The 19885-nt window shown below is 43.0% G+C and overlaps 1 protein-coding gene across 1 annotated transcript in view; it reads left to right on the top strand.

The window, feature by feature from the left end:
- The window catches only part of ETV1 (ETS variant transcription factor 1), a 99806-nt gene that overhangs the window by 11822 nt on the left and 68099 nt on the right, over positions 1–19885 (top strand). The window contains exon 5 of the mRNA XM_062178137.1: positions 242–295. Within this exon, the coding sequence (XP_062034121.1) occupies positions 242–295 (54 nt within the window). The remainder of the gene's footprint in view (positions 1–241; positions 296–19885) is intronic.

Raw genomic sequence — 19885 nt, 5'->3', positions numbered from 1 at the left:
CAGGTGAAATTCAGAGGGACCCCACCTGCCACCGTCATATTTCTGACATAGATGGATTTTCTCGTCTGTTTCCCCTCCTAAATGATGCTGTCAATACTGTTTAAGTAGAAGCCAATAATCCGACATTTGATCTCGGCCTGCCGAGGTCTTCCTTGACTGATACCTACGTGACATTCTTCAGTGCCTTGGCGGCTTCTCTCTGAATTTGTTTTTTAATATATATGTCTTTCTTCTTCTTCAGCTCAGGTCCCTGACAGCGATGAGCAGTTCGTGCCCGATTACCAGGCTGAAAGTTGTGAGTACAGTATGACTCATCGCTTGTATTGTTCTGTGTCTGTCCTGTTTCCCTCTTTCCTTCTCTCTCTTTGGTTTCCACTTCGAGTGTCTGTAGTTGCACTGTGCCAGCGCCGCTGTAGCTTATAGTCACTAGGTGAATTTTTTCTTTTTTTCCTTTTTTTTTTTTTTGTGGTCAGGTTGAGACAGCAGCAGCAGCTTCAAGGAAAATGGATGCTTCTAAAAGATGGCTCTGTTTTCCGTGTTGGGTACATAGCCTTGAAGGGGAAAGTGGTCCATGAGGGCGCACCTGCTGTCAGTGAGTTCTCAGTCTGGGCGCTATGGGGAAACACTGAGAATTCAGATCCCCATGAGATGGGTTACTGTGTAACCTGCAGTGTTTGCTGCCCAACTGGACCGCACATACATGGGCTTACTGGATTCTTTGGCGTTCATGAAGATCACTTGCACGGGTTTAGTCTTCAGCCTGGAATTGTCTGCTGACTGGTTCTAGCAGCGCAAATGGGAGCAGCCGCTGGCTTCTCTCGAGGCCTTCGTGTTCTCCCCCGAGCCTTGCTCCAGGCCTGGCTGTGGAGCGCACTCACCTCCCCTTAGCTGAGGACCACGCATTTTGCCTGTACAAACATGGCTGCCCCTGGGGTCCACTGCTCGCCTTTACACTTTTCCATGTTACCAGCTGATGCAGCTACTGACACAAGGGCAGATGGTCATAATACAGGTGTACCAGGAGTTCCCCTTCTCTGTGTGGGAGTCACGTTCCATGGATGATACTGCACCCTGTACTGTATCTACTGTGGTTTTTTTTTTTTTTTCACATGGATGCAGATCTATGGTAATTCTCAGTGTATAAATCAGGCACAGAAAGAGACAGACATCAATAAGTAATAAAAAAGTAGAACAACAGGGCCGGTGCTGTGGCTCAACAGGCTAATCCTCCGCCTTGCGGCACCAGCACACCAGGTTCTAGTCCCGGTTAGGGCGCTGGATTCTATCCTGGTTGCCCCTCTTCCAGGCCAGCTCTCTGCTGTGGCCCGGGAAGGCAGTGGAGGATGGCCCAAGTGCTTGGGCCCTGCACCCCATGGGAGACCAGGAGAAGCACCTGGCTCCTGGCTTCCGATCAGCGCGATGCGCCGGCCGCAGCGGCCATTGGAGGGTGAACCAACGGCAAAAAGGAAGAGCTTTCTCTCTGTCTCTCTCTCTCTCTCTCTCACTATCCACTCTGCCTGTCAAAAAAAAAAAAAAAAAAAAAACAAAACAACAAAACAGTAGAACAACAGTCTACTGCAATAAAAGTTACTGAAACCTTGTACGTTGCTTATTTCTGGAACTTTCCATTTGGACTGTGGGTAATGACATCACGGAAAGTCGGCCTGCAGATGAGGGGTAAGGGCAGTTGTAAATCTGTTTTAATTATGAAACTGACCTCATGCATTTTTGTTCTTTTCATGCCCTTCAAAGCTCTAAGTTGCTTTGATTTGTCAGAGGGTTGGTAACATCCAAGGGGGTAATTTCAGCAGAAGCCAAGAGGTACTTAAAACCTTACAACTTCTCAAACCTGTATTTTCACACCTGGGTCTTGCGGGTCAGGTAGCAGAATGTGAGGGCAGTGTGTTGAGCTCTGACCTTTGGTATCTGAGACCACCACTGTGGGGGATTGGAGAGGCTCTTTCAGACCCTCTCCCTTGCCCCATGTTTCACGTGAGGTACATTTGATAAAAATCGCAGTTTGGTAAAATATACGGAAGATCAAATTCACCATATTCACCATTTTTAGCAGCCAGTACTGTACAACCATCACCACTGTCAGTTTCTAGGACTTCTTCGTCAGCCCAGACTGACTCTCTGTACGCCTAGAACAGTAACTGGCTCCCGATGCCCCCAGCTCCTGGTGCACCACCGCTGGCTGAGTTTCACTGTGGATGCGAGAAGAGAATTTTGAATGCTGCTTGGTGTTTGAATGTGATATCTGCCTTCCAGAAGCCTGTTGAGTGACGGCACCGATCCGTATTAGAGACCCTTGGAATCGCTTCCGTAGGAGGGTCGCTGAGCGCCACAGCCAGGCCTCCTCTTATTGGTCAGAGGCTGAGAGGGAACACTCAGGCACGTGGCCGTTTGCTTCCCTGCAGGGCATTGGTTCTTTCTGAAAGCCCAGCTCGCCCTCTGAGGAGTAGCGTGAGTGTCATTGAGTCCTTTGGCACAGGCAGGAAATGGTATGGACTCCAGCACCATTCCACCGAATGTCAGGGTAAACGACCTAGGCAAACCTTTCCTTCTTCTAGTTCTTCTCTTATTGGACATCTTCCCAGCATTCCTTATTCTTGAGTATTTCAGCCCCTTCACTGCTCTTCTCTTTGGTCACAATGGTGTGATGTTTCTCCTTTCTCCTTTTCTTTTCTTTTTTTTTTTTTTTTTTTTTTTAGATTTTGTTTATTTATTTGAGAGGCAGAGTTACAGAGAAAGTTCTTCCATCCACTGGTTCACTCCCCAAATGGTCTCAATGGCCAGAGCTTGAGCTGATCTGGAGCCAGGCACTTCTTCCTGGTCTCCCACATGGGTGCAGGGGCCCAAGCACTTGGACCATCTTCTACTGCTATCCCAGGCCATTAGCAGAGAGCTGGATTTGAAGAGGCGCAGCTGGGACACGAACTGGTGCCCATATGGGATGCCGGCACTGCAGGGGGAGGCTTAGCCTACTACGCCACAGTGACAGCTCTTCCTTTCTCCTTTACTCCTCTGATCCCTCCTTTCTCCACTCATCTTCCTCCCCTCCTCTTTGTGTGTCTCTTCTTTCCTTGCAGAGGTCTGTCCCCAAATCTTTCCTCTTGCTTTTCCTTCCTCCATGCCTGTGCTGTCCTGTAGAACTGTGCTGATGACAATGAACTACATCCGTGCTGCCAGCACAGTGGCCACTGACCACACTGGCCACTGAGCCCTCAAAATGTGGCTAAGAAGACCAAGGAATGACTTCGTGATTTGGATCAATGTTTGGGAGTTTACATTCAGACGTGTGTGTCTATCGGTTACTGCACTGGTCAGCACAGTCCTGGATGTCTTCCATGCCATTGTCTCTGGTTAGGGTCATCCCCCTGCAGCCATCTGCAAGACATTCTCACCCAGTGACTCACCTCTAGGTCCCTGTGCAGTGTGGCAAAAGGCAACACCTCTGGACTCATCCTCTGAGCCATGAGAGCTGTGTTGGCATAAACACTGCAAAACACACCAACCCTGAGCTCCACAGAGGGTTTGAATTGATGCTTTTAGCAAGTCCAGAGTTGAAATCAGCATGTTTCCTGATCATCACTCCTCTTCTGCTTCTCCCGCCTTTCCAAGTTCATGGTCACATCACCATCCAAGCTGGAAACCTGCGATGCAGCCTCAGTCTCCTTGTTCTTTCCCATGAATCTCCAGTTGCTAACCAGGGTGTTGGTTCTGCTTTCCAACACCGTGTTCACGCCATGATCCCTGCTGCATCTCGATTTCACTGCTTGAGGTCACACGCACGTTCTGCCTTCCTGCGCTCTGACTTGGCTTTTTCGTTGCTCTTCTTTCCTTGAAATTTTTCCCCCTTCCAGTGTATCCTTTGCAGTGGCTCAACACACAGCAGTCGGACTTTGTTAATTTTCTCTTTAAACTTCCTGCAGGGCAAAGTCCTGACTCTTTAGCTGTGCAGAAAATTGTTCTATAACCCAGGCCTGGAAGATGTTTTCAGCTCTTGCTACTCCAGCGACTGGTCCCTTCCCACTTTCTGTGTATGATCACACCAGAATTCAATAAACGTCACTAGTCTGGAAGTACTTCCTGAGCAGGAAAACCTTGAACATTTTCAGAATGGTGACGTTGTATTTTCCCCGCAATTAGTGAATAGTTACAGTTTAACAATTATGGTTTTTTGGACTTGTAAGTGAAATAAAACACCTCATTATAAAAAAGAAACCTCTAAACAGAGATAAAAATAGATCTGAAATAATCTAAGGAAAAGGAAGTGGAGGTGCAGGTGACATAAGGGACTATTGTTCTGTGTTGGTGACCAGCTAATACCAGTCTCCACCGAAGAGAAAACAGGGGAGTGATCTGGATTTGGATTTTGAGAATTTCTTCATGGGGGAGGTCATCAGGTTCTGGAACTAGGAGGTTATGTGGTCCCTGCAATGCCTGTCACAGGTGTTTCATTCTCTCCAGGGACACTCCAAGTGCCCGAGGAATCTCAAGGAGTAGGAAGAAACTCTGTCCCGTGGTGGGGGGTTGTCTGTATTCCTGGGGGAAATGCTCTCAAACATCGATAATCAGATTTCCTGGCAAACCTCAATGAAATAAGATGTTTCTGTTTTTGCGTTTATTGCTTTAGTCCTTTGGAGAATGAAGGTTAAGAGAATGAATGGTGAAGTTCTGCTCACTGTTGGAGTGCAGAGCAAACCTTTGGCTGGACCAGGTTTGATAGATACAGAAGAGTCTACTGTGTATTGTACCAATGGGATTAAAATTAAAATGGGATTAAAATTAAATTAAAATTGTAACAATGGGGTTAAAGTAAGAAATTTTAACAGTGGGATTAAATCATACCACCAAGGCGCTTTCCAAGAATTTCTCTAAACATTCTTTGTTTTTGTTTATCAAACATGTTTGTTGGGAATCTGGAAAATATGACATTTTGCTGTAGCTTGCTAACTTTGAAGCTTACTCAATTTTGAAGGAGATACAGACATTAAAAATAAACAACTTCCCACAAGTCCATGCGAGGAAATGAATGAGGGCTAAGAGTCACATGGTTTGAACAAATTGTTTCATCTTAGCAATACATCTTTTCATGATTCAGAAACCCTGCTGCAAAAAAAAAAAAAAAAAAAAACAGAATTGTTTGAGGATAGGCGTTAGTCCAGAGAAAGTCATCTATATTTTCCAAAAAGAACTCAAAAAGTATTTAAAACACAGGTGAGCCTTATCTTTCTGAAATGGATGCATATTTGTATTGACACAAGATTTTTGAAGGGTTTTTACTCACAACTTAATCCTACCAGTAATCTTATATTTCAAGTCATGTACTTTAAATGTAACTATTTTATTAATCTTAGACTTAAAACTGTTCATTTTGTAATTCATCACAAAATTATGCCTTATTTTTATAACTAGTTTCTTTCCATTTGGTTACATTAGCACATTTCAGTCTTTTTTTTTAAAAAGAAAACATTTGTTTATTTATTTGTAAGGGTTACAGAGAGAAAGAGGTACAGAGAAAGAGAGAAAGAAATCCATTTCCCATTCACTGGTTCACTCCCCAAATGACCACAACAAACGTGGCTGGGCTAGGCCGAATACAGGAGCCAGGAGCTTCTTCCATGTTCCCCAAGTGGGTGCAGGGGCCCAAGCACTTGAGCCATCTTCTGCTGCTTTCCCAGGCCAGGCGATTACCAGGGAGCTGGATGCGAAGTGGAGCAGCTAGATTTCGAACTGTCCCCCTCTAAGGGATGCCAGCACTGTTGGCATCAAGGAGGCAGCTTTACCCGCTATACCACAATGCCAGCTCCTAGTCTTTTTTTTTTTTAATTATTTATTTGAAAGGTGGAGAGACATATAGAGAGAGCCAGAGATCACCCATCTGCTGATTCATTCCCCAAATGCCTGCAAGAGCTGGGGCTGGGCAAAGCTGAAGCCGGCAGCCCAGGTCTCCTGCGCAGATGGCAGGGGCCCAACTACTTGAGCCATCAGCTTTTGCCACCCAGGGTGTGCATCAGCCGGAAACTAGAATCGGGAACAGAGCCAGGACTTGAGCTGTTAGGGGATGTGGGCATCCCAGCAGCATCTTAACCTCTGTGCCAAGCCCTCAGTCTTGTCTCTAGTGACTCTAGAAACAGCTTGATGATGTTTGCATTCATAGCTCATGTTCTCCCCAAAGAGAGAACTTCCAATCTCCTTGGGATGCTACTCCTTTTCCTTGCACTTAGGACACACTGGATTGTGGCCAGTAGAATGATGTTGATGAATGCATAGTAATTTTATTCTTCTCCAATAGATTTTTTCTAGGATTTATTTATTTACTCAAAAGACGGAGTTACAGAGAGAGAGAGAGAGAGAGAGAGAGAGAGATCTTCCATCTGCTGGTTCACCCCCAAATGCCCACAGCTGCTGTGGCTGGACTGGTCTGAAGCCAGGAGACAGGATCTTCTGAGTCTCCCACATGGGTGCAGGGGCCCAAGCACTTGGGCCATCCTCTGCTGCTTTCCCAGGTGCACTAGCAGGGAGCTGGATTGGAAGTGGAGCAGCCGGGATTGCAACCAGGGCCCACCTGGGATGCTGTCTCCGCAGGTGGCGGCTCCACCTGCTAATGCCACAGTGCCAGCCCCTCCAATAGATTTGTGAAAGAGTCTTTTGCACACTTCTAAGCTTACCTGATGGTTGGAAAACAGCAGTAGGAGTAGGGGACTGTCTAAAAATAATAGAATAAGCCAGTGGATGGACTCAGGTATTTCATGCCACTCTTCTGTGGTGACACATTCTAATAAATCAAGATCATGGCTACACTTTGTTTCCTTAGGAATTAAAAAAAAAATCAATAGCACATTGACTCCTACTTATTTATTTATTTTTTAATTTTTTTCAGTACCTTAACAGATTGCTGTCTGCTTCTTTAAAAACTGAATTCAGGTCCATAGAGAGCGTGACTCAGGAACTTACTTTTTGTTAATGTGTGTGTTTGCCTGGGACCAGAGAGCTCTGCTCGAGATTTGTGTTGAAGTTTCTGCTTCTCTGCTGAGCTTCCTTCTGCCGTGTGGTGAGCACTTCTAACGTTCAGGTTTAACACTGATTTTGATGTAACTGACCAGGAAGACGTTGCCATCTTCTTCCATCGTTCTGCTGATGCTTTCACCTGGGAAGGGCACACCCTCGAAGAGATTGTATTTTTTTTTTTTAATTTATTTATTTGGAAATCAGAGCTAGAGAGAGAGAGAAAGAGAGACAGAGGAAGAGAGAAGGAGATAGAGCACACTTCCATTCACTGGTTCATTCCCCCAAATGGCTGCAGTGGCCAGGGACAGGGGGAGAACCAAGCCAGGAGCCAGGAGCTTCTTCCAGGTCTTCCATATGGGTGTAGGGGCCCAAGTTCTTGGGCCATTTTTCGCTGCTTTCTCGGTCACGTTAGCAGGGAGCTGCGTTGGAAGTGGAGCAGCCAGGACTTGAACTGGCACCCATATGGGATGCCGGCGTCACAGTCAGCAGCTTTACCTACTCACATTACAAAGCCAGTCCTAGGAATTGTATTTCTGAGATTTGAGAACGTGAGTTTGTTAATACAGTGCACTTTTTTTTAAGGTATGTGTGTATTTAATTTTTTCTTTATTTATGAGGAAGGGAGGAGGGAGGAAGGGAGAGAGAGAGAGAGAGAGAGAGAGAGGAAAAGAGAGAAAGAGGGAAAAGGAGGGAAGAGGAGAGAAGACATAGAGTTTTCATTCCCATTTGCTGGTTTACTCCTTAAGTACTCCTTACTCCATAATTGTCAAGGCTGAACCAGGCTGAAGGTGGGAGCCAGGAACTCAGTCCAGGTCTCCCATGTGGGTAGCAGGAATCCAATCACTGGAGCCATTATTGCTGCCTCCCAGCGCCTACATTAGCAGAAAGCTGGAGTCAGGAGCCAGAGCTGGGACTAGAATCCAGACCCTCCACTATGGGATGCAAATGTCCCAGCTGGCCTTGGAACCACCGAGCCAAATGCCTGCCTCTGCTTTCTTAACAAAATTTTTTTGAAGCATATTTAAATATATCAGTCAAACTTTAAACAGAAAAACTAACATCTCTATAGCAAATACAGGCTAGGATTAAAACATGAACTTTAAAAGCAACATAATTAATGGGAGAATATTGGGTAGTAGAAATTGTGCTGAAAGACTGTATTTATAGCTCGAAAATAGCATCCATCTTAATTTTAATAAAGTATGCTCTTGTAATTTTATTTTCTTTTTTTAATAGTTTTGGCTTTGCCAGTTAAGGTAGGTTGGTTAGATTTAATGACAAGATGAAAGCCAAAATAAAAGCCCTGGGAAGTTGGTGTTCACAACCAGAGGCTGAAAGTATCTATCTTACCTCATGTCTTTAGCTTATTCTTTCCTATTTTGTTTATTCTTTAATTTTGCCCTCCTTATAATAACACATCCTAGAAATGGACTTCTCAAAGGTGTTGGGAGGGAAGTTTGCCAGCAAATATTTTCCACTCACTCTGCCTATAATTAGTAACGGATTGTTTTGAGAAAAGTGATCCATGCCATCTTTGGTTGAAGTTTACTGAATAGTGAATAAGTGTATTGTTATTCAGTGACTGGACCTAGTAGAGGCAGGAACCCAATAATATTTGTTGGAAAAATCTAGTAGTTTGGGAATGATGGTGGAGAATTACTTGCTGAAGCAAATATTACATTTTTTTTTTTGTTCTAGGATTCCCCTGGTGTATATGTATATACTCTTACATACATACACTTAATATATCATGATGTATAAAAAGGCGAACACCACATTTACTAATATTTGAACATAAGGTCAAAGTAGTCAGGAAAATAAGTGTATTTTTGGGCCATCACTTCATAAGATATGCAAATATTATGAAATCAAATAGAAAGAAGAAATAATCTGACATAAACTAAGTAAATGCGGACCTTTATGTCCTAAGTGTATAGTTAGTGTTGGTCATGGGTTTTAAATTGCATCATTTTTCCTTTTACAGCAATAAATGTCTATTTAAGATGCACAATGCATATTTGCTTTGTCTGTTATTGAATTTTCTCCTAGTGAGAATTTGTGCTGTGTCTCACTAAGGAAAAACGTTAGCTTGATGTTGCTTTCTTAAATCTAATGAATTATACCCTGGCAACCACTGCTTGTATTTGACAGTAGCTGAGGGTGATGTTAACTCAGTAATTGACAATATATCAGGAATGACTAGATTAAAAATCCCATTTTTACAGGTCTGATTAAGCTTTAAGATATGACAAAGTACTTCTGTGCAGTGGTTTTATATACCACATTTTTAAAAACTGGGATTTATGGGCCTGCACCGTAGTGTAGTGGACTAAGCTTCTGCCTGTGTTGCCGGCAACCCCATATGGGTGTCAGTTCAAGTCCTGGCTGTTCCACTTCCAGTTCAACTCTGTTAATGGCCTGGGAAAGCAGTAGAGATCCTTAAAAAAAAAAAAAAGTCTGGGCTTTAGCTAAGAGGTTTTTTGTTTTTATTATTATTATTATTATTATTATTTTTGCTGAGGATGCAACATTACTAACTATTCAGGGATTATTTCATGGTTACTCCTTGTTTTCTTTGCAATCAATCCTATGATGAGTAACTTTCAGATTCTATAGAGAAGGTTTGAATGTGATGGTTCCTTTATCTCTGATTTGTATAGAAATCCTGCACCCACAATTCTATTTGTAAATTGGAATGATTGTATTTTTTTAAAAAAGGGTTTTATTTTCTTTATTCATTTGACAGGTAGAGTTATAGACAGAGAGAGGGAGAGACCGAGAGAAAGGTCTTTTATCTGCTGGTTCACTCCCCAAATGGCCCCAACAGCTGGAGCTGAGCTGATCCGAAGCCAGGAGCCAGGAGCTACTTTTGGGTCTCCCATGCAGGAGCGGGGCCCAAGGACTTGGGTTGTCTTTCATTGCTTTTCCAGAGAACTGATTTAGAAGAGAACCAGCCAGGATATGAACCGGTGCCCATATGGGATGCCGGCGCTGCAGGGGGCAACTTAGCCTACTACGCCACCATAGCACAGGTCCCAACATAAAGAAATGTTGAGGAGGACTAGCATTGTGGCCTAGTGGGTAAAGCCACCATCTGCTGCTGCTGGCATCTCTTTTGGGAGCCACTTTGAGTGTCAGCTGCTCTACTTCCAATCCAGCTCTTTGCTAATGGCCTAGGAAAGCCATGGAAAGTGGTCCAAGTGCTTGGGCTCCTGCACCCTCATGCGAGACCCAAATGAAGCTCCTGGCTCCTGGCTTATGCCTGGCCCAGCCCTGACCATTGAGGCCAACAGAGGAGTGAACCAGCAGATGGAAGATCTCTCCCTTGCTCTCTCTGTCTCTCCTTGCTCCCTGTGTAACTTTGGCTTCCAAATAAATAATCTTAAAAAAAAAGAGAAAGAAATGTAAGGAGATGGAAATGCTAACTACTTTGATTTGATCTGTTCACTCAGTGTCAATGTCTTTATCACCGGATACTCCACAAAGACATACAATTATTACTTGGTAATAAAAAATATATACACCTTTGTTTATAAAACATTATTTTTATTTTTGTGATTTCAAATATGAGTAATATTTTCTTTTTTAAAAAGGTTTGCTTATTTATTTGAAAGGCAGAGCAATAGAGAGAGGGGGGGAGAGACAGAAAGATCTTCCATCCGCTGGTCTAGTCCCCAAATGCCTGCCACAGCTACAGCTGTGCCAGACTGAAGCCAGAAGCCAGGAACTCTGTTGGCTCTCCCACGTGGGCGGCAGGAACTCAAGCACTTGGGTGCCATCTTCCTCTGCCTTCCTGGGCACATTAACAGGAATACTGGATCAGAAGCGGAGTAAGCAGGACTCCAATGGGCACACCCATGGGATGCTGGCGTTGTAAGCAGCTGCTTAACCCACTGCGCCGTATCAGCCCCAAGTAATATATCTCAACAGTGCAGCAAATCTTATTTTACTGATGGGATTTTAGTTTATTTATTGGTCATTATAGTCCGTACAAAGGCTAAGTCTACTCGTGTAAGAAACGTGCTTTAAGCCCCTCTGCTGGGCCGCAGTGTCCCAGCTACTGCTGATGCATGGTGGACAAGCAAACGGTATGTCGTTCTCCCTGCATGGCATGGACGAGGGAGGTTGCATTCGTGCTGAGTTGCGGGAGACTGCATGGGGGTCAGTGTCCACGCGTTCTCACCGTATGTTCAGACTCTGACCTGTTCAATCTGATAAAAATATGCGTAGTTCTTGTTTCTTTAATCATATGTTTGCTTCCACAAAAGCTAGTCTGTCCACTCGGGTGGCCGTTCAGTTTCCCGGTGGGTGCCTGTAGGTGTCTGTCTCACACCTCTTCGGCGTATGTCAAATTTCCTGTGATGGGGAACTAAGAATATCTTAGGACTTGTAAAAAGTATGTGATCCAGTTAATTACCATTTCTTGAGATTATGTTTGCTCTTTGAGATTCGGTTCAGTGATCACTTATTCTTTATCAGAATCAAACCTTCTCATTCCAATACAGTGCTGCCTACAGATGTATATTGTGTATATCCCAATTTGAATCCTGTTTCTTTTTGAAAAAAAAAATTATTTCATTTATCTTTATGTATTTGAAGTGGAAAAAAGAATGAGAGATAAAGAGAGGGAGAGAGACTCTTCCGTGGGATAGTTCAAGCCCCAGATGCTTGCATAAGTCAGGTCTGGGCTGAGCCAAAGCCCTGAGCCTGGAATTCAATATAGGACTTCCATGTGAGTGGAAGGGGCCCACATCCTTGAGCCATCACCTGCTGCCTTTCAGGGTACACATTAGTAGGAACCTGGAATTGGAAGCCAGCAAAGCCAGGCACTCTCATGGGATGCAGGCATACCAAGCAGCACCCAAACACGCGTCCCTTCATCCTGTTTCAATTGCTGTGGCAGACTGTGTCTTACTCCTCTGTAAGATTCACTTAGGTATTCACCAAGTATTGAACAGAACTGAGTGGGTAGCTTCTTGGGTATTTAGAATTTTTTTTACAAAACATTCATGTAGGGTGACCTGAATTGTCTTTAAATCTAAGGCAGATGTCTACTTTTGTTTGCCTCTGTTTTGTTTTTATTTTTGTTTTTTGAAGGATAATGGAAAGCTGTTTGCCTTTATGTAACGTGAGAGCTACAATTCAGTTATCAGATCAGAGCTCTTCAGCAAATACTGCTTGGTTCTCCTGTCTCACAGTACATTTCTCAGTCATCTCTATTTGGCACGGATGCTCTGAAATAACTGGGCATTGTTCTCGTTTTGTGTAAAGAGAAGCCTCAGGCGTACAATACTAGAATAACTAAGGTGTGTGATGGCTGAAATTGCACAGCTCAGATCTCCAGCCTAGAGTTGCTTGGTCTGGGGATCTTCGCTCACAGCCAGTACTTAGTTCAAATGTTTCAAAACTTACTACCTAGGAAAAAAAATTCTCCACGGCTAACAGAGTGTTCTTCATATAGGACATGGATAGTATTTTTTTTTATTTGAAAGTCAGAGTTACACAGAGAGAAAAGGAGAGACAGAGAGAGAGAGAGAGAGGGAGAGGTCTTCCATCCGCTGGTTCACTCCTCAGTTGGCTGCAGTGGCTGGAACTGTGCCAATCCAAAGCCAGGAGCCAGGAGCCAGGAGCTTCTTCCAGGTCTCCCACGTGGGTGCAGGGGCCCAAGGACTTGGGCCATCTCCTACTGCTTTGCCAGGCCATAGCAGAGCTCTGGATCAGAAGTGGAGCAGCCAGGACTCAAACTGGCGCCCATATCAGATGCTGGCACTGCAGGTGGCAGCTTAGCCCGCTACACCACAGTGCTGGCCCCAATACTATTTGAAAATTCTTCTCCGATAGATCAAGAGAGACTACGAGAACCTTCTCACAGAGGTTTGTCCCCAAGAAAGAGCTCTTCCAATCCATTTGAGCAAAAACGCTGTGGGGAAACCGGGAGGAGGGCAGGGTGCTGAGAGACTCCTCCAGCTCTTATCCTGCTGCGATGATTATGCCTTTGGCCCACTCAGAATCTGAGAGGCATTCTTGATAGTGTAATCTGTTTGCAGGTTGGCTGTGCATGGGTTTTGACTCTGATATGTTTCAGGCATGGCATTCTCCATCCTTGGGGGGAGAAGAACTTAGCTTTGGGCCATGGAGCCATCAGCAGCAGCAGGAACTGGTGCTACTGCTGGTGGTATTGGTAGTGCATTCGGAATTCCCAGGGAAGTAGTAAGTGTTTATGGAAATCTCTCGGCTGCAGCATGCAGAGACATCACAGACGGACAGCAGCACACCTTTCACTTGAAGACCAAAAGCTGAAATCCAGCAAGGTTATTGGCTTCTCTGGTTTTCAAAGGAGAAAGATTGCATGTCCTCAGCTGTGTGTTGCAAGTAGCAAATAAGAAAAATAACAGCCTAGACACTCTCATATGTTAGTGACTTATTAAAAGCCAAATACTCTCTTTGTGACACAAAAATAAGAAATAACATCTATTACCCATTTTCTTGTTAGAGAAGGCACTTTTAAACTATGCCACCCCTCTAGCACAAGGATTTATTAGTTGGATGACGGGATTAATTCAAAATCTCTTTATGCTGAAATTTTGTTTATTAATCTTAGTATATTTGTTGCTAATTCTCAGCTTACTACTATGTAAGTTTTTCACATTGATTATGATCAAAATCTATAAGCGAATGCAGAATTCTAGATAAATTTGGAATCCGTGCATCCTCTTTTCCCCACTTTCCCCTTGGACTTCTCAGCACTGAGATTTAGTCCTAAGCCATAAGAAGCTCTTAGAATCCCTTCCAGTACCAGAGTTGCCTGCAGAAGTTCTGTCAAGTACTGTCAAGGCCAGGGGTTGGGTTAAACGTGGCCATGACTATCCACGTGTGAATAGGCTTCTCCTGGTAGTGTTAGGGCTTCCTTTGAAATGGCAATCATGCTGTGAAGTGAACTTTCAGCCCTGTTTGAGCTTGGTTTTCCCTTGGCTCATGGGCACAACAGCCTAATTATGCTGATTCCATTTGGTTCTCTGGTCCTTGGTTCTGTGGCCAGAAGAATATCAGGTGATGTGTCAGCTCTGCCGTCTGCAGAGAAAGCCAGGTAACCGGATGCCACTGCGCTGATCCTTTGGATGTTTTTGCCTGCCCAGGACTCTCCATGTACTTGTTTTCCTCCAGGGTAATCAAATCCTATTTTGCCTTCTAGAAGCTCTGCTTTCATTCATGGTTTTGATTGCAGATTAAAGGCTGGTACTTTAGAAGGTAATCAGCTAATCAATAAGCTTCAGTCCCCTCATCTTGAGATAAAGCTGCCTCATGGATCAAAGTCAAAATTTAGACCTTTGGCTTTAAATGGCAATTTCTGAAGGTTTGGGTAATGTGTTTATGTAATGCTCATAAACTGTCTGATGACATGTTTCTAGAGGTTCACACTGGAGTTCATGTGTGACAAGCATATAAGCAGACCCATATTAGCAAATAGCACCATTTAAATTCTAGGTCAAATACTGAATTCTCACTTCTTGTAATTTTTTGCCCAACTTCTAGTTGTCACTAACAACTGCCCCCTGTGTAAAAACCTTTAAATCCCTGCTGTAACATTTCAGTACTTGCCAGTGCGGAATAGCCACTAACACCAAGTTGACAAAATTGGGGAAAGATGCTCTTATTTTCATGTGAATTTTGTAATTAAGTGGAGAACAGTTTGTAGAATCATATCATTTTGGTACACTGCAGTTTATACCTTTGGGCTAATCCCAGTTTGGCTTCTTCATTGTGCAACACCTGACTGTGCCAGGGAGTGTGCACTGGAGGGTAAATACAATACTGGCGGTAACACTGGCCTCTTGTATTTGGTTGTACTGTGAGTACATAGACCATTCTCACGGCCCTTAAGTCTTTGCTTCTCACAGTGATCTTACAGTGGAGGCAGAGTGGATGAGGCTCATAGATTGAGTGTGGTTCCCATAGTGTCCTGGGTAGTGAATTACTGAGCCAAGAATGATCTTGTAACATTTTTCATTTTTCTCTGGTACTCTTTGCAACAAAATGTGCTGTCCTGCCATTTGTTGAATTTTTTATGGCAATAAAGTACATAGAAAGTTTTGCCACATATATGTATGCATGCATACATTTATATGTTTGTATTAGATAAGAAAGGGAAAATGGAGAACTTTAAACATATTTCTTCTTACTTACAGAATTGTTCTAACTTATAACATAATACCCAAAATAATGCATATAAAGAAAGCAAGAGTGCAATGGGTGGTGCCGACTTCCCTGTTGCTCTGAACATCTTCCACTTTTGAGCTTTGCATTACAGAAGCATGGTTTAGTCCTGTGTATACATGGGAGTTCAGCTTCAGGAATCCTGAATGTTTGTTTAACAAAATAATGATGCTCCCAAAAGAGAGTTTTTAAATTTTGCTTTGGACACTGTTTAGCTTTGGACAACATATAATTAGGCCAGAAACATTTGCTAATATTTGCTGAAATTAATTGAACATCACATTTGGCATTATGTCTCATGCTACTTTTTTTATATCCCTTCGTGCTATATATAACATTTGTGCTGTAGACACTGAAGCCATGACATAGAAACATGGTGAGGTGCAGTCAAGGCATTGAGGATGGCATAGTGTATTAGACTAGGACATTAGCCACTAGGTTCAAATCTCTGCTACTTACTAGATGTGGGATCTTGTATACGCAATTTAAGACGACTCAGTTTTGCCTTGGCCTAGGGGTACTTGAGCACTGAATGAGTTTATAGTAGTATTGTGTGTGTTTGTGTAATAGTGTATATGTTTGTGTGAAATGCACAGGCAGTACATTTGACACATAGAAAATATTATGTAAGATTTTATTCTATATAGACACAAACATATAGTATATGAAATTTACAAAGCACATCATATTTCCTACCTTCTCCCTGTGACATTGCTAAAAACAGAAGATTGTTCAGCACTGCATTAAAGATCTTAAAGGAGACATAAGCTCACAAGGCAGCATGTGAGATTTGGAGTTCAAATTTTCTAAGTCAAATCTTTGGTCTACAGCTGACCATTTTTGTGAATTTCAACTGTGATCTATTGACTGAATGAGGTATTTTATAGTATATCATGAGTGCATTGATTTTGATCAGCTTACATTTTTGCCTTTTTTTTTAAAATACTCTGAAATTATGTCTGTATCTACCAAGCTGTAGTCTTATCTCTGCATGTGGTACATGTTTTTTGTTTTTTTTTTTTGTTTTTGTTTTTGTTTTTGACAGGCAGAGTTAGAGAGAGAGAGAGACAGAGAGAAAGGTCTTCCTTTTCTGTTTGTTCACCCCCAAATGGCAACTATGGCCGGAGCTACGCCAATCAGAAGCCAGGAGCCAGGTGCTCCCTCCTGGTCTCCCATGCAAGTGCAGGGCCCAAGCACTTGGGCCATGCTCCACTGCCTTCCTGGGCCACAGCAGAGAGCTGGACTGGAAGAGGAGCAACTAGGACAGAATCCGGCACCCCAACCAGGGCTAGAACCCGGGGTGCTGGCGCAGCAGGCAGAGGATTAGCCTAGTGAGCCGCGGCGCTGGTCAGTACAGGTGTTCTAAAAGCAGCTTTACCTTTTTCTGTTAATCACACCAGCTAAACTCGGTGCATACCCACAGTGCTTCTGACAGAAGAAGCCTACGTGTTGTTTCTTCAAGCCCATCAGTTGATGGCCATCAATTCCATCTTAAGAATTCATGAAAACCTGAGCTGGAAATAGGCCCAGTTAAAAGCCCAGATTCAGGATCCGTTACCATCTTCTCTGTAAAATGACAGGTTGTAAATTCTGATTGATCAAGGGTACCCTAATTTGTGGGTCTAGCAAAATTACCTAGGTCTTCAGTGTCTCAATGTTTTTGTTGATTTTGAAGTTGATGTACTCATTGAAAGGGAAGAGAGTGTTGATTTTTCAATTAAGATGCAACCTTTACACTGCAAAGCAATAATAATTATAGTGTTCACTCAACCCAAAGAAAAAATTTCACTGGTTAAATAGCAATAATCAGGATGAGAACTATACTAGAAGGGTGCTAATTTTATGATCATTTCCATTTAAATAACAAAAATGAATCCACAGGACCCTCTGTAACACTACTTATAACAATTGGCTATTGGAGGCCAGCATTGTGGTATAGTGGGTAAAGCTGCCTCCTGCAGTGCCAGCATCCATATGGGTACCGGTTCATGTCTCAACTGCTCCACTTCCAATCCAGTTCCCTGCTAGTGGCCTGGGAAAGCAGCGGGGGTTGGCCCAAGTCCTTGGAGACCCAGAAGAAACTCTAGGCTCCTGGCTTTGGCCTTGGCCAGCCCTGGCCATTGCAGCCATCTGGGAAGTGAACTGATGGATGGAAGATCTCTCCCTCTCTCTCTAACTCTGACTTTCAAATAAATAAATAAATAACCTTTAAAAAAAACAAAATGCAATGTGTTACTGGACTTTAGCTATGGCCCTCTTCAAGCCCATTTAAAGTAAATGGCTGTCGAGATTGTGAATGACCCAAGATCATTCTTATATAAAATCTCTACGTCTTCATGTGTTTGGTAAACAGTGGCCAGGCTGCCACAGGATCAGGTGTGTGTGACCCACAGACTTCACAGGTATCAGTGTAATCGCTCTTAGCAGGTTCTTACATTTTAAGCTTCCAAGGAGAAATCACAGACAGCAAGGGAGCAATTTATTGTTATCACTGTTTTTCAATGTATTTTAAGCTTAGTTGAAAGGCAGAGAGACAGAGAATCTGAGATAGACAGAGATGTTGGATTTGTTAATTCACTCCCCAAATGCTCACAGTAACCGAGGCTAGGCCAGACCAGATGCTAGAGCAGAATTCAATCTGGGTATCATAGGTGGTGACAGGAGTCCCAGTGTTTGAGCCATCACCTGCTGCCTCCCAGGATGCACGTTAGCAAGAAGCTGGGACTAGAAGTGGAGCCAGGACTCAACCCCAGCACTTCAGTATGGGTTGCAGGTGTCCAAAATGGTGTCTTAACCTCTGTGCCAAATACTCATCCCCCAAGAAAACAGTTTTGAATTCAAGACTTTCAACATTTGAAAACTAGAATCTAGTTTTCCTCTCCTCTTCCCTCTCAAAATAGCATTTCTAGAATTAGGAGATTATTCAGTTGAGTTAAAGATCTTAAAGTAGACATGAATGCACAAGGCAATGTGAGAGATTTGGAGTTCAGATTTTCTAGGTCAAATCTTCAGTCTACAGTTTTACCATGTTTGTGAATCTGAGCTGTGATCTAACTTACTTGAGCTGCCTAAGTCAATGTGTTGGTGCAGCGATTGAATGAGGTATTTTTTTGTCAAGGTTTTAGCCATAGGTTAGTAGTGAATAGATCAGTAGATGTCTAGAAGGCAATAACAGCACCTATTTCATGCATGAAGGTATTTCAAAAAGTTCATGGAAAGTGGAACTAAAACATAAATTCATTTCGGTGCAGAAAACTTTTGAAAACCATGAAGCACATTTTCATAATGCATTTTTTTTTCCCGTGAACTTTTTGAAAACCTCCATGTATCTTCTTTAGAGGACAGAGGATTTCCTGAGCTTCAGTAATAGTAATGAAGAATCAGAGTACCAGTGTCGATGACAGAGCTAGAAAGGTTTTGAGATGATTGCACATAATGGAGCTGGCAGTGAAATAGCCTGGTTTGTGGTATTGCTCCTGCTGCTGTATGCTGGTGGTATATCTTCCACAGATCATGTAATTATTCATTGCAGACCAGCCTCTTTTCCACCAATGAAAAAAAGAGGTGATACTACAGGTGTAGCAGCATACATGTTACAAAAATGTGAAGACTCCTCTTGTCCTCTAGCTCCTAGGGAGGGTTGTCTATGTACAGAGCTCCGACTCCTTTAACAACAATAAATAATATTTCTATGACTTCCAGTTGAATCAAAGTTCTAGAAAGTATTTATTAGCCCTAGTTTTGAGAGGTATTTCATTTACAAAATGATTTGGATTCCTTGCATGGTAACAAAGCCAAAATAAAGATAGATAAATCTCTAAGTATTCATTTTTATAGGATAAGGTTCTTATGCACAAAATATATTAAAAATGTGATTCCTGCCTTTAGAAAGCATACTAGGAGCCGTGTAGGAGGAGGAAACATAGTGGGACTACTTAAATTACCATGGAGTAAGGAGTTAACATCAGTAATGTGGTGTGTTACTCACTCCACTAACTCACTTCCTCTCCTCTCACTTCCATTTCCTCATCTTCCAGTGGGACTTGGAATAGTAGGAAAGCCATAGAAGTTTAATTTGGATAAAATAAGCCAGCATTTATAATTATTAACACATTTGCTATTATATGAACCATAGAAGACATTACCTGACTACACACTGAATGACTGTTAGAGACACTAAACTCCATTGTCTTTTTATTTTTTAATTTTTATTTATTTTCAAATAATTTGCTTATTTGTTCTCATTTTATCTGAAAGACACACATACACACACACACACAGATTTTCCATCCCCTAGTTCAATCCCCAAATGCTTGCAACAGCAAGTGATGGGCCAGGCTGAAGCCGGGAGCTGAAAACTCGACCTTGGTCTCCCATGTGGGTGTCAGGGACCCAAATATTTGAGCTGTCACTTGTTGCTTCCCAAGAGCGCATTAAAAGGATGCTAGGTTGGAAGTGAAGGAGCTGAGACTTGCCCCACCCCCTGTTAGGGGATATGGGTGTCCGAGTGACAACTTTACCACTATACCGCATGCCTGCCACAATCTTTTACTGTTCTTATTTCCTAAGTAAGAGATCCACACAGATAGGAGAAGTTGAGGAAGACGGTATGAAGAAAATGAAGCATGACCTGGAACTAGAAACCCAGACCCTT

This window comes from Lepus europaeus, chromosome 20, assembly GCF_033115175.1.
Source record: "Lepus europaeus isolate LE1 chromosome 20, mLepTim1.pri, whole genome shotgun sequence".
NCBI classification, from domain to species: Eukaryota; Metazoa; Chordata; class Mammalia; order Lagomorpha; family Leporidae; genus Lepus; species Lepus europaeus.
The sequence above is the reverse complement of the archived record's forward strand: the minus strand, read 5'-3'. Positions and strand labels throughout refer to the sequence as shown.